The sequence below is a fragment of the Macaca fascicularis genome, chromosome 6 (genome assembly GCF_037993035.2).
Source record: "Macaca fascicularis isolate 582-1 chromosome 6, T2T-MFA8v1.1".
In the NCBI taxonomy this organism is placed as follows: domain Eukaryota; kingdom Metazoa; phylum Chordata; class Mammalia; order Primates; family Cercopithecidae; genus Macaca; species Macaca fascicularis.
The window spans coordinates 675,301-689,494 of NC_088380.1; the positions used below are offsets into that span (position 1 = coordinate 675,301).

General features: G+C 54.1%; 1 protein-coding gene across 3 annotated transcripts in view; it reads left to right on the forward strand.

The window, feature by feature from the left end:
• AHRR (aryl hydrocarbon receptor repressor) overlaps positions 1–14,194 on the forward strand; it is a 113,550-nt gene that overhangs the window by 38,570 nt on the left and 60,786 nt on the right. For 2 of the 3 annotated variants that reach the window (XM_015451168.4, XM_065546034.2), the window contains one exon: positions 14,062–14,168. The exons of the other annotated variant lie outside the window; for it this stretch is intronic. In XM_015451168.4, the coding sequence (XP_015306654.3) occupies positions 14,062–14,168 (107 nt within the window). The remainder of the gene's footprint in view (positions 1–14,061; positions 14,169–14,194) is intronic. 3 annotated transcript variants of the gene reach the window in all.

Here is a 14,194-nt window from a genome sequence, read left to right on the forward strand (position 1 = left end):
TGTGGACTGATTCTCCTTCTGTGCCTGGAAGAAACCGGAATAATCCCAGGACTCTTCTGGTCCCTTCTAGGTAATTTAGTGTCTTCCACTAATGTGGCCCCAAGCAGGCTGGGCTTGTTGATTAGTATAGGTCCAGCAAAACAGTTAAAACTCTACTTGTCTTCTGCATGTGAACCTCTTCTCAACCTCACCTGGTGCTGTGGCAGGTGGGAGGCTGGGTGCCAGGCTGGCTGCTGCCCCCTGGGTCCTCCCCCACCGGTAACTATGGCTTCCAACCCTCCGGTGGGAGGAGCAAGAGGGATAAAAGGTAAGGACAGGAGAGGTTCTGCATGGCTGGCATGGCAGAGAGCTGGCACATAAGGCTGGCAGGGAATCCAGGGGGCTCCGGGAGCATTCTCATGGTCTCCTGAGTGACCACTGTACCCTGGGGTGTCTCTGCCACAATTCGCCAACTCAGGCGGTGCATCCTCTCCAGCTGGTCCCTTATACTCACTTCCTTAGCCCCAGGTGGCCGTGGTACCTCTAGCTTCTGCCAAGGTCTGCCCTCACATCTCCAGGAACCCTTCTGGGCAGGATTTAAGACATCCCAGGCCAGTGTTCAGGCAGTACGACCCCACCTGGTCCACAGGAAATGTGCACCTTTGATCTACTGGGTTAGCGTGAATTTCTGCATGCAGCCCAGTTGCCTACTGGGAGCTCCAGGAGTCTCCTTTTGCCCTTTGCATTTCTTGAGTGTAAGAGGGACACTGGGTCTCAGTGCCCCCCACCAGCCTTAGGAGGCTCACAGTAGGTGTTTGCAGGCCTCGTAAAACCCCTCTTGGAATGAAGTGAGGAGAAAGTTGTCCATCCCTCTCATGGTGCAGGTGGGGTGGGGACAGATTGAGAGTGCAACGCCCCCCCCCCCAAGGAAGCCCTCCTGTCAAACTTGAACTTCTGTCATCTTCAACACCTCCTCTACCTAGGTCACCTAGAATTTCACTTGGGAACAATTGGCACTTCTTGTCCTGGGGCCTCAGCTAAAATTCAGACTGGAAAAGTTCCATATTAACGTCCTGTTCTAATGCAAGTAAAAAAAGAGCTGCTATGGTCTTTGCTTCCTGGTATTTAGAGTCTAGTGGGAGAATATTGACTACTTAACACAGTCTCTTTCATTTTTAATATGTAACTGAGACATCCTTCTACTGATAACAGCCAAAACTTCAAGATAAAATATTTTAAGCCTTTAAAAATACATTTATGGGCTGGTAGTAAATTAAGGACTACTCAGAGACAAAAACTAAGTGAAGCTGAGAACCCAGAGATAACTTTATTAAAGGACATTATTAAAGATATACTTCATGCAGAAGGAAGAGAATTCCAGGTGGAAGATTTGAGATGCAAGAGAGAATGAAGAACAAGAAGGTGGGGACTATATGGGTAAATCAAATCAAATCAAACACATTGTGTAAAATAATAATGGTGATATAAGAATTTTAAAAAGATAAGTATATAGTCATAATATCATACAAATTTGAAGAGGATGATGAGTTAAAAAGTTCTAAGATTCTTGTTTTAACTTTGGAGGATGGTTATCTAATTTATAATAAAATTTTTAGGATAATCAACCATAGAAATGGGGTTGAAATTTCAAACTAATGGAAATAAAAAAGAGTGAGAAAATGTAATCAGTCAAAAGGAAAAGACTAGGAAGGGAAAGGAGAAAAGAAACACAAAAGAGGTGGAACAAAAGTCCAAATATATCAGTAACTACAATAAATGTAAATAGAATAAACATAACAATTAAAAGATAAAGATTATTAAAGTGGATTACTATATGCTGTTTACAGAAAACACATCCACACTCTCAGGTACAGAAAGGATGAAAGTAAAAGGATAGGAAAGGGTATACTGGGGAAATATAAACTGAAGAAAATACGATGAATCTATATTAATGTAACAAAATTGATTTTGGGGTAAAAAGCACCACTGGAGATAGAGAAAATCAATACATAATGATTAAACAATTCATTTCATCAAGCAGATAATATAATTTTGAATTTTTATGCTTTCCATAACATAATTTCAAAATCTATGAAGTAAATATTGACAGAACTATAAGAATATATAAATTCATCATCAAAGAAAAATATTTTAAATACTGTAACTCAGGATTTTATAGAAGAAGTAAATAAAAGCCAGTAAAGGTTATAGAACATTTGAACAATGCAAAGGAAAAAAAAAAGGTTAATTTAGTGGACGTACATAAATCAGTATACCCCCAAACTACAGAATTCATGTATTTTCAAAGCCCACATGGAACTGGTAAATATATGGAAACCTTATTGGCCAATAAAGCAAGTCTCAGTAAATTTCAAAAGATAAAATATTGAAGAATAATGAGGTGGGAACTCAGTGCAAACAAACTAGAAATCTGTAATAACAAGATAACTTGAAAACCCTTATATTTGGAAATAAATAAACACACTTGTAAATAACGCATAGGTCAAAGAAGAAAACATGATGTAATTTAGAAATATTTAAAATGTGTGGGATGTAGCCAAAGCAATACTTAGAAATAAATAATCTTAAGTGTTTATGTATAAAAGAAGAAAGGCTAAATATTAATGAGCTAAGCATTCAATTAAGTAGTTCTGATAAATAACAGTAAAATAAAAAGAGTCAAATAAGGAAAATAATAGAAGATATTGATGAAATGGAAAAGAAACATACAATAGAGTTCTTTTAAAATGATAAACTTTACAAAGATCTGGGAAACTGATCAAGGAAAAAAGAATAAGCAATATTAGGAATATAAAGAGAAGCTCTTATGAACAAATTAATGCCAATAAATTTGAAGTTTGAAAACATAAATGAGAAAATTCCTAGAAAATATAACTTATTAAAACTGACTCAAGAAGAAATAGAAAACCTGAATGTCAGAGGACCATTAAAGAAATTGATTTAGTTGTTTAAAATCTTTGCACAGAGAAAGTCTAGGCTCAGATAGCTTTAAAGCAATTTCTACCAAATAGTAAAGAAAAAAATAATTCCATTCTATTGAATCCTGTGATGTTGAATTGGAATTGGAGGTATTGGTGTGAACTCATGGTTTTCAATATATAAAGAGAGACATGAATATGTATGTAAAATGTGTATACACTCACCCCCCCAGCCCCCCTCCACACACACTGTCACCTGAGAGGGCCTCGGAACAGTGACACCCCAGCAGCAGCAATCACGCTTAACATTCAGATGTTGGTTTCTAAATGCTTCTTGCCATTAAAAGGAACTAGGGCTTTTGGGGGCTCTTCAAGAGCTGGAGCAGACGAAGTACAAGGTACTTTATACTTACCTCACACCAGAAAGCAAGGCAGTGGTCACCAGCGATGAAGATGTGTCACAGGACACAGAAGCCATCTTGAAGGGGCTCCCACTGGCCATGTCTGGGACAATTTAAGCATTAAAATGAATAATGATAGTAATGGGCTATACCCCAGTGAATAAAATACGATTTTATAGGGTCACACTTATATAAATGAATGAATAAATAAGTAAGTTTTTCCTCACAACAGGCTAATTAATCACTATAAGAAGAGAGATGACTATAGAAAGAAGAGGTGAATTGCAAATCAAATTTGGTAACCACTACAGTCATACTTCAGGCAAGAAATATCAATTAGTGCTAAAATTGGTGGTGAAAATGGGGTGAGACAGAATTTTTGTAGTCTCGAACAAAATATCTATTAATTATCAAGCAGAAAAGCCCAGCATTCACTGTCCTAAGTGATTGATCTGACCCTGCCAATAGTGGAATAAGCCGGCATTGTGCACCACCCAACAGGATGCGTGAGTGGAGCACGGTATTGCTTTGCTGATACTCCGGCTGGAGGTGCATAACTTCAGTCAAATCACAAGGAAACACCAGACAGACCCAAACTGAAGGGCAGTCTGCAAAATAACTCACCTGTAATCTCCAAAAAACCCGGCAGGCCATGAAAGCCAAGGAGATACTGGAAAGGATGGAGAGGTGGCAGGGACTAAGGCAGCATGGCGATGGCTGCTGCCGCAGTCCAGCACCACCTTGGCTAAAAGGATGTTATTGGGACAGTGGTGAAACTCATCCATGGACAAGGGGTATCTGGGTGCTTTATATTATTATTATAGCTTTTCTGTAAGTTTGATGCTGTCTGAAAGCATAAACAACAGGAGGAACAAGGAAAACCAAAATGGAGAAGTTGCAGGGTGTTTATATGAGCTCTGAAGTGAGTCCTTTGGGGGGGTGCAGCAGAGCCCCGGCCACTCCCACCCGGGAGGAGCTGGGGGGAAGAGCAAGTGCCCAGGGAGGCGGGGGAGAACGGGAGGTCGTGGGCATGCAGTGGGCCCTCAGCATAGCCGGATGTGGGACAGCATCGTATGCATTTGAGGTCACGGGCACGCAATGGGCCCTTAGCATAGCCAGATGTGGGACAGCATGGTGTGTATTTGTATGTTTGTGAGGCAAGTCACGTCTTTTAGGAGCACTTGTCATGTTGGGCAGCTGGGCCTTTTGCAAAGAGAAATACAAGAATAATCCCAACACCTTCCTCAGCGCCCATCACGACCACCCTGCCCCATAGACACGGGTCTGAGCCGCAGTGTGTGGTCAAGGGCACAGAGGAGTGGGCAGCACTGACCGTGGGGACTGGAGAAGCCAGCCTGGTGGGGCTTGAATATGGCACGGCCAGGCAGTGATGCTCCGTGGGCCTTGCTGGGGGCACCATCCGAGGCTCGGCACACCTGTAGCTTTTGAAGGCCATGCCCTCCTTCTGGGTCTCTTGTCTTCACCCCTCAGGAGGTCTTCCCCGGCCTCATTTTTAACATCACAGCCTCTGCCCCTCTGACCTGACACTGCCCCCTCTGCTGCTCGTTCTCTCCTAGTGCTTAACTTGTGTGGTGCTGGGCTCTGTCCCCCTCCTTCTCTGTTGTATGCCCAGGACAGGGGTTGGCAGTGGCAGATCCCGAAGACGTGGATGACCACGCGGGCGAACGAAGGCCCATGTCCTTCAGGAGGCCCCAGGCATTGGACACCAAAGGCCCTGAGACGTACTCAGTTCGGTCTGCATCTGTTGATGGTAAATATTGCAGGACTGATGGCCACTGACTGCCTGTAGTGATGTGTGAGGACAGTGAAGGCAATGGTGATTCACAGGCAGGTCAGTCCCATGTAGGTGTTAGCTGTAAATTCATAGTTATATAACTTAATAAATTTACTTACAAATTCGTTATTTATAAACAAATCAGAGACTCTGACAGCTGAGCTGGCACTCCTCGTTGATGTGAAAGTTGGCAAGCGAGGCAGCATCCATACCTGTGGGTAGACGGCAGAGGACTCTGTGAAGGTTTGGCGCCCTTTTCCACGGTAGGAGAGGCCGGCGGGGCTGCTCGTGAAGGCTCCCTGGGCGTGCACCACGGCACTGTATTCTGCCTGAGGGCGTGGGCCAGGGCTCTCTCCGGCTGCGGCCGCATGGGGTTAGTGGCCTGCAGTGTTGCCTGCTCACTCGTCTGTACACCTGCGCACTGCACACTGATTCACTGAATATTTGATGGTTAAACAGCACCCAGCACAGTTTTTTGGGTTTTGTTTTACAAAATGTTTCTTGAACCCTTGGCTGGTCCCTGCTGTGCTTTTCTTTGATATGTTGAAATGTAACAAGAATGCCCAAATAGTTTGCTTATGCCAGATGTTTCGCATCATGAAGAGAATATGGATTTGCAATGTGTGCAAGTATTCTTCTTTCCCCAGAGAGCTATTTTTGGTTGCATCTTCCACGATAACATGGGGTTCCAAGGCTAGGGTGTGTTTTCCTCTGCAGGACGAGCGTGCGACTCTGGTGACCGCAGAGCCCCCCCGAGGCTCCCGGGTTCTGTGATCTCAGAAAGTGGTTAGAGGCGCATTCTCTTGACCAGAGAAACGCGTGGGCACTGCCAGCTGCAGCCTCCCCAGTTTCCACGGGCTCAGAGGAAATGCATTTTTTTGTGGTTCATTTTGCGCTGTAAGGAAGTGTGAAATCTCTAAAGCTCTCCGATGCTTTTTGAAAAATCTAGAAATTCTTGCTATAGGAAATTCAACAACTTGACGCAGTATAGGTCTTACGGGTGCCCCCGTTTTATAAATATCGTGTCTGTGTGAAATGAGTGTGTTTATTTATACTCCTGATGCTTTTTCTTGCTGAGGGGAATTTGGGACTTTGAAGGGCATTTTTAACCCCCTCTGCCCCACAAGTTGTGGATTTTGGAAGGACACTCGCCCACCCAGCACTCACTTGCTGGAACCCCTTCTCATGTGCTGCTTCTCTCTGCCCTCAGTGAGCACCTCGAATGCATTCCCTCACACTCCGTTAAATATACACCCGCCCGTGTGTCAAGAGCAGCACGGCACAATCATCTGCTTCTCACACTCTTCCTCACACCCTCTCTCTTCCTGGGCATTCTGTCTTAACCCCCCAGCCTGGTGCCTGCTGTCTTCTGGGATGCCTGAGGGCTCTCCGGGACCCTCACAGTCCTGGTTCCCTCCCGCCCACAGCCTGACGGGGCAGCTCTGTCCCACAGGGTGGACTTGCCTGCTTTGCAAGGCTGGGGCGCATGCTCCTTGCAGATGAACAGACCCACATCTAGGCAAGCACGCAGCACAGCCTGACTCAGGAGCTGAGGCCTCCCACTGCACGAGCCTGAGCCCCCTGGCTCCCTGGGCTCCCTCTGTGGGCACTTGCTTTGCTCTGAGTGTTTGTCACCTGCCTGAGTGCTCCTGATGCCTCCTGGGCCACTGGGGAGAGCTGTGCTTGTCCCACGCTCCGGCACAGAGTGTCCGTCCCAAGTGTTTCCTTTAAACCTTTCCTGTGCAGAAGCTGGGACAGAATTCTGTGCGTCCCAGTGCAGAACACGCCTGCTCAGAAAGTAACTGGATGATACAAATACAACTTGTAGCCATCAAGAATCACTAAACGACATTTTCTTCCAGAATGTACATGTTACATTTCATCTTCAAAAGGCCAAACGGTTTTGTCATCCAGTTCTTGAGAAGTGAAGGAAGGGAGAGTTTGAATATTTGAAAGCCTTGAGGCTGTGGTACCCTCATTTGACGTAAAACTTGCAAAGGCATTTGTAGAAACGGTTGGGGTGTGGGAGCAGGGGTCAGAGGTGCCCTCCTGGGAATGTCTTGGCTCTGAGAGCACTGCCCCGTCCTCCCGGGCCCTCGCTGGTGCCCCGTGCTCCCGGGTCCTCGCTGGAAGCCCCGTCCTCCCGGGGCCTCGCTGGTGCCCCGTCCTCCTAGGCCCTCACTGGAAGCCCCGTCCTCCCGGGGCCTCACTGGTGCCCCGCCCACCCAGGCCCTTGTTGGAAACCTTGCTCATTTACTTCCCTTGTTACTGTTGTGTTGCATTTCCTGGATCCACAGTCAGGTCAGGCAATTCTGGAGAAAGCAGGCGTCGGGGAAGGGTTGGGTGGACATCCCAGGCTTCTCAGAGCATCCCATCCAACTCCTCCATCCAACTCCTGGATGGGAGAGTGTCTTAAGGGTCTTCAGGAGGGAGCCTGAGCTGGGAGCAGGGGCAAGTGAAATCAGGTTCAAGGGAAATTTTCATCAAGGTTATCCACCACCCCCAGGACCCTCAGAGTCTCACAGTGGGTGCAGCCCCAGGCAGGTGGTGGTGCCCAGGGGACAGCCCCCAGGAAGGTGCAGGTGATGGGGGGACAGTCCATGGGAAGGCGGGGGTGAGGGGGGGACAGCCCATGGGAAGGGGGGGTGATGGGGTTGGGGACAGTCCATGGGAAGGCAGGGGTGATGGGGGGACAGTCCATGAGAAGGCAGGGGTGATGGGGGGACAGTCCATGGGAAGGCGGGGGTGATGGGGGGACAGTCCATGGGAAGGCGGGGGTGATGGGGGGACAGTCCATGGGAAGGGGGGTGATGGGGTTGGGGACAGTCCATGGGAAGGCAGGGGTGATGGGGGGACAGTCCATGAGAAGACAGGGGTGATGGGGGGACAGTCCATGGGAAGGCGGGGGTGATGGGGTTGGGGACAGTCCATGGGAAGGCGGGGGTGATGGGGGGACAGTCCATGGGAAGGCGGGGATGATGGGGGGACAGTCCATGGGAAGGGGAGGTGATGGGGTTGGGGACAGTCCATGGGAAGGCACGGGTGATGGGGTTGGGGACAGGTCTTGGGAAGGCACGGGTGACAGTGTGGGGTGGAGGGGCAGCCCACGGGAAGGTGCAGGTGTCCGTGGGGGGAGGGGGACACGGAAAAGTACGGGTACGTTCCCGTCATGCTTGTCCGACCTCCCTGGGTGGCTGGAGGAGGAAGTGATCCAGAGGAGGCCTGCCTTGGAAGTACCCAGATCACAGAGGCTGGGCCTGGTGCGGAGCTCTCGGCTGACCTTGGGCCCGGCTTTGCGGGGCATGTCAGTTAGGGCTCTGCAGTAAAACACAACCGACCGGAGACAGATATGGGAAGGCTTATTATGAGCAGGTGGCTCAGACAACTGCAAGCTGGAGACCCAGGAGAGCTGAGGTATAGTTCAGTCCAAGGCCAGAGGCCTGCGGGCCACGGGCGCTGGCGTAAATTCCAACCCGTGGCCGGAGAAGGGGAGATGGGCTGATCCGGCTCAAGCTGTGAGTCAGGAAAAAGGGGTGACTCCTCCTGTCTAGTTGTCTCCAGCCCCCCCACGGACTGCCCAGCCACACTGGGGAGGACCGCTGGCTTCACCTAGCCCATGGATTCAAATAGGACCCCCATCTGGAAACACCTCCCAACACAGAAGGCAGGATTATTTAATCAGAGCACCTGGTGCTGCAGGTGGTTGACGTGTGACGTCGGTCAGCACACTGGGCCTGTGTCCTCATTAGCTCGAGGGCCGGCTGTGACTGCCAACAGCAGCTGCCTGAGTCGGGGTTTCAGCCCAGCCCTGCTCTAGGCTTTCTGAGGGAGTCTCTGGGGCTCTGAAGTAATGGGCTTGCAGGTGGTGGGAATTCTGCATCCCATTCCCTGGGCAGGTGCAGCAGGGACTGGCAGGCTGCCTCATGCATGGGTAAGCCCTTGTGTGTCCCACAGTAGGACTGAGCATCTGGGCCCACCTGTCCTGGGCTGACCTGTCCTGCACTGACTGTCCAGGACGGTGGAACCGACTCCCGTGGTCGCTGTTGAAGCCCTCTGTGGTGAAATGCTCCCAGGAGCTGCAGATTGCCAGGCAGCTTTACTTAGGACGATTCCCTAGAAGGAGTCCTAAACCAAGTCAGCCTGGGGGCCGCCTGCTCCTCTCTCCCTTACGCCCCTGTCTGTGGAGTTCTGTCCCTTCGAAGGAGGATGCTTAGGGTCGATGTGCCTGTTAAGGACTGGGTGAAAACGATGGAGAAGAAAGGGATCCCGGGCCTTCCTCTCATTTGGCCGCTTTCACCACTCAGGCCCTGCTGAGAGCTCTGCGGAGAGGCGGGGCAGTCCTGCCACTAGGGCCCTTCATGAAGCACCCACGTTCCTTACCACCTTCTCCAGCCCTCACAGGAAGGAAGCGGCAGGGTTTCTGCTGGTTGAGCTCCTCCTCCAGGCTTCCTGGATAGGAAGCAGTGGTGCTGCTCAGCACACAGCCCCTCAGGGCCTTCCCTCCTGCCCCAGGGCTGGGGTAGGCTGGGGGGGCCACCCCTGCTGATCCATCCCTTGGCTTCTGGGCCCAGCTCCCCTGACTGCACAGAGGGGATTGTGGAGCTGTGGGCTGGGGCCTCATGGAGGCTTGTCCTTCTTCCCAGCCAAGGCGCTGGGATCCTGACTGTCACCTGCCCCCAATCCAGGCTGGGCCCTGTCCGCCCTGGGATGGGTCACAGGAGGCCTGAGAACCGGGTCCAGGCTGCGGTTTGGGTGAAGGACAAAGGGACGTCTCTGCCCACTTTGCCTGTTCTGCTTCTTCTGTTTCTTCATCTCTCCTCCTTTTCAGCTCCCCCTGGGCCCAGCTCCCTGTCCAGCACTGAAGACCTGAAGTGGACCTTACTCAGCCCTGCACCCAGCAGGGAAGTTCAGCCGCAGTCGCTGCACGGGGCTGGGGTGTGTGATCTCCAATTGCAGGGCTGACCTCCCGCCCTCCATCTGCACCGCCTCCCCCACCCCTACTAGGGAATTGGCTTCAGGGGACTGGGAGCAATGTGGCTTCGTTTCTGGGCATCACAGCATCACCCAGACACAGAGCTGGACCCGCCTTCTGGCTTCTCCTTCACCAGGGACAGTGGGTCAGACCAAGTCACAGGTCCAGGTGCCCGTGGTGGGGGCCAGATGAGGTGGCCTTGGGTTCCCGGTGACACCTTGCTCTCAGTCTCCTCTGTGTGAAGAAACAGAGGGCCCTGAGCAGGACCCCATGGGAAGCCTGAGCCTCCAAGGGAGCCACTCTGCTCCAGCCCTTGCTGTGGGCACAGGGTCACCCGAGGCCTCGGTGCTGACTTCACATTCTCGCTATTCCAGATGAGCCCCTTCTTGGTTGCAGTGAACTCTGCAGCCGTGGGCGGAGGGCTGGCAATGGCCCTGAGAATCTCTGACTTGGCTGAGGTTCTGCGCGGTAGGCAGAGTGCTGGCAGGACACAGAGGGTGCCCAGGCTACAGATTCGGGTTCAGGCCCAGCCGTGTGGCCTGTTCACCTCTGAGAGGGCCGCCCTGCCCGCGCCCGGCTCATCTGACACGCGGCCCTCCAGCTTCTCACTGCCCGCAGGGCGGGCCCTGGGAGTGGTCCTGGCAGGGCCCCTCTCTGTAGACCCTGTAGGACCAGCAGGCCGGGCCGTGGCTGGGAGGCAGGGGACAGGTTGGCCTCTGCAGTCTTGGGTGCACAGAGCTCCTCCCGCCCTGGCCCTGTGGCCCCCTCCTGCTGGCCCAGCTGTGCCTTGTGAGGGCCACGGTGATGGCCCATCGTTCTCACCAGCCCCCAGGGACGACACCGCTCTCCCAGCTCCCTTCCTCCCCAGCCCGTCACCACCGGCAACTGCGGTGGCGTGGGTTGGGGGAGTCTCTCCCTACATCACAGAAGAGGAGACTGGAGCTGGAGAGGTGGGGGATGGGGGCTTCCTCCCGGGGCGGACCCTCAGGTGGGACCCCCAGGCGCAGGAAGGGCGGGGGGACCTGGGGAGGCCGCGGCCGGGTCCGCCCGCCTCGTGTGCACCTGGAGCGCCCGCGCGGACCCGGAGCCCCCTTCCCCGCCACGCGCCTGGCGCTCCCGGCGCTCCTGGGGCTCCTGGCGCCCTGCCTGGGCGGGCGGGGGCGGGAGCGCTGCTCGCACGCGAGGCCTGGCGGGCCCCATCGCGTGACGGCGCCGGCGGCTGCGGGGGAAGTGGGGGGAAGTGGGCGGGCGCCCGCGGGGGGCACGCGATGCTGGGAGAGGCGCGCCCCCGCCCCCGCACGTAGGAGTTTCTCGGGGAAAAGGCCGGGGCTGCCGGTCTGCATTGCTGGTGGGGCGGGGTCGGCTCTGATGCGGGAGCGACCCCTGCAATGGGGTTTGGCTGCACCGGCTGCCTGGGTGGTGGGAGTCTGTGCGCGGGTGACGGAGGCTGCGCCCCCAGCCGCGCCGCCCCAGCCCCCTGGACCTCGGCGGGGAGCGCCCAGGGCCAGCACGGGGGTCTCGCGGGGCGACCCCAGCAGCGCCTATGTGGGGCCGCTTCTGCCCGGGTCTCTCCCCGGGCTCGGGGTCATCTGCTGGGACATCCCGGGTGCCTCTTGCACTGGCTTCTCCAGGGTCTGCACTTGGGAGAAAGATCTTGATTTTCATTGTTAAAAGCTTTCAGCTTTCTGAACATGCATGTTGTATGAACTGTGGAGTCTCTGGCTGAGCCTGGAGGGCAGGAGGCTGAGATGCTGGGGTTTCCAGGTGGGAAGAGGCCGCCCCTATCCCAGGGATGCCCCCACCTCGGCGGACTGTTCATGCTTCCTCGGAATCGTCCTGCTTTGGGGCAGAAGAGAAGGGGCCTTTCTTGTTACATTTAGTGCAGTGAACAAAAATCCAGTTTTTACCAGGTATGGGAGTTCAGGGAGAAGTGAGGGCTCAGAGACCAGGGAGGGAGGGGGACAGAGAGACCAAGTCCCAAGGACGCCCCGTGCCACTGTCTCCTGGCTCCTGGCTGCCTCACCGCCTCACTCAGGCCCTTGCCCCCGAAGGACACCTTAGCTTGTCAGCATCCCTGCAGCTGGCACCTCAGATTCTGAATCAGTGGCTCCCAGCATGGTCTTTCTGGTGGAGGGTGGGGTGGTAGCCCAACCCAGCAGCCGGTTCCGGGGTCCTGGCCTGATGGGGAGCAGGTTAACCCAGCGTCTGAACTCCACCTGTGCTCACCACGGCCTGGGGACACCACAGACACTGGTCCTGGGGGTCTGGGGGCCCAGGGACTGCGGGATGAGGAGAACTCAGAGGAAAGTGTGAACCACTTTGACTAGCGGGTGGATGACTTCACGGAAGTCCAGGAGGATGACCAGGAGCAGGAGACAGTGACCCAGGATGAGGTTCAGGCCACAGCATTTCAGAGCACTCTCAGGTGACACAATGCCACTGGGGCTGGAGAGTGGAAGTCCAACCCACCCTGAGTGAGACATTAAGCTTTTATTCAAGTACTTATTCTATTTCTTAAAATATCCAGCAGCCTTACGTCGTTTTGGGACTGTGATGGGCTGCAAATAGACACACATGTACTTTTCGATGAGGCTGTGCCCCTCAAACTTGATTTTCTGTCTGGTTTGGGCTCTTCCTGAGCAGTGGGGTGGAGGCAGCCAGGAGTCTAAGCCTGGCCCCGTGGGGAGTCAGGGTGGTGGAGGGGCTGCTTTGGAAGCGGCTGTGTCTCCGTAACCCATGGAAGTAGGCGGATCCGGTGAAGAATGGCAGCCTGGGCTGGGCCACACCGGCGACCAGCCTGCCCTTGAACGGGAGCCCCGCACAGCCTGCCCACCACGAAGGATGGCGTGCTGGCCTTTAGGTGCCATCTCAAGGTCAGAACCCGTGGCAAGGTCGCATCTTCCTGAGCGGATACCACCTGGGGCTTCAGCTGAGGATCCGGGAGACATGGGAGCGGCAGGTGCCCCCCGGTCTCGCTGGGGTGTGCTTTGGTCCACGCACTGGGGCCAGCTGCTTGCCGGGACACCCTTGCCCCTCGGTCCTCTCAGAAGCTGGGGAGGGGCATCCCTCCCGTGTCTCCAGTGCTCATGAGGACACTGAGTGGGCAGTGGGCACCTGCACTGGGTTCAGAACTCAGCCCTCAGCCAGCTGGGAGGTGAACATGTCATCTGTCCCCTTCTGCACCCGAAAATGGAGAATGCACCGTCCTCAGGAGTGGGGGTGTCCTTGGGGGCTGTGTGCAGTCACCAGGAAGGGGGTGGGACTGGTGGCTGTCCTGGACCTGCCTTTTCCTGCCCTGCAGTGCTCTGCAGCGCCTGGGGGTGTGGGGCCTGGCCTGCTCCTTTCCAGGGAGGGGGCTGCGGGGGTTCCAGGAGGCAGAGGTGATGCAGGTACAGCCCCTGGGGGCGTGGGGCCTGGCCTGCTCCTCAGGGAGGGGGCTGCAGGGTTCCAGGAGGGAGAGGTGATGCGGGTGTGCAGGGCACAGAAGAGCCAGGTGGATGCGGGGGGCCTCGGCCCAGCCCTTAAAGGGGTGCAGCCCAACAGTGCTGTGGGTCTCATGAGAGGGGCCGCAGGGACCCCCTGGGTGGCTTCAGGGGGATCTGGCAGGAAGCTGGACTTTGTCCCAAGACTGGGTGTGGGCTCTGGGGGGTTAGGCAGGAGGGGACAGAGAGCAGTTTCTGCGGAACAGAGTGGGGGTTGGGGTGTCCTCAGGTCATTCTCTGCCTCCATGTCCTGGTGTCCCCTGCCCCTCCTGGCTGACCTGGGACCTGTGTATTGGCTCCTCCTGGCCCACCTTGGACCCTCAGGACTGTGCTGTGGAATGCTGCGTGGCCTGCAGAGGGGTCAGTGCAGCCCAGGCCAGCTGTCAGGCGAGAACTGCGGGGTGAACGTGGGGAGGCACAAGAAAGACGTAAATGAAGAAGAGTGGCCAGGCCGGGGGTTGGGGTGCCTAACGTGTCTGTTCTTCTCTGACAGTCGTGCAGGAGCAGAGCTCACGGCAGCCGGCGGCCGGTGTCCCCTCGCCCAGAGATAGCCGTCCTCTTGCAGGGTCTGCCGTGCTGGAGGGAAGGCTGCTGCTGGAGGTGAGTGCCACCCTTGGTACCTCAAA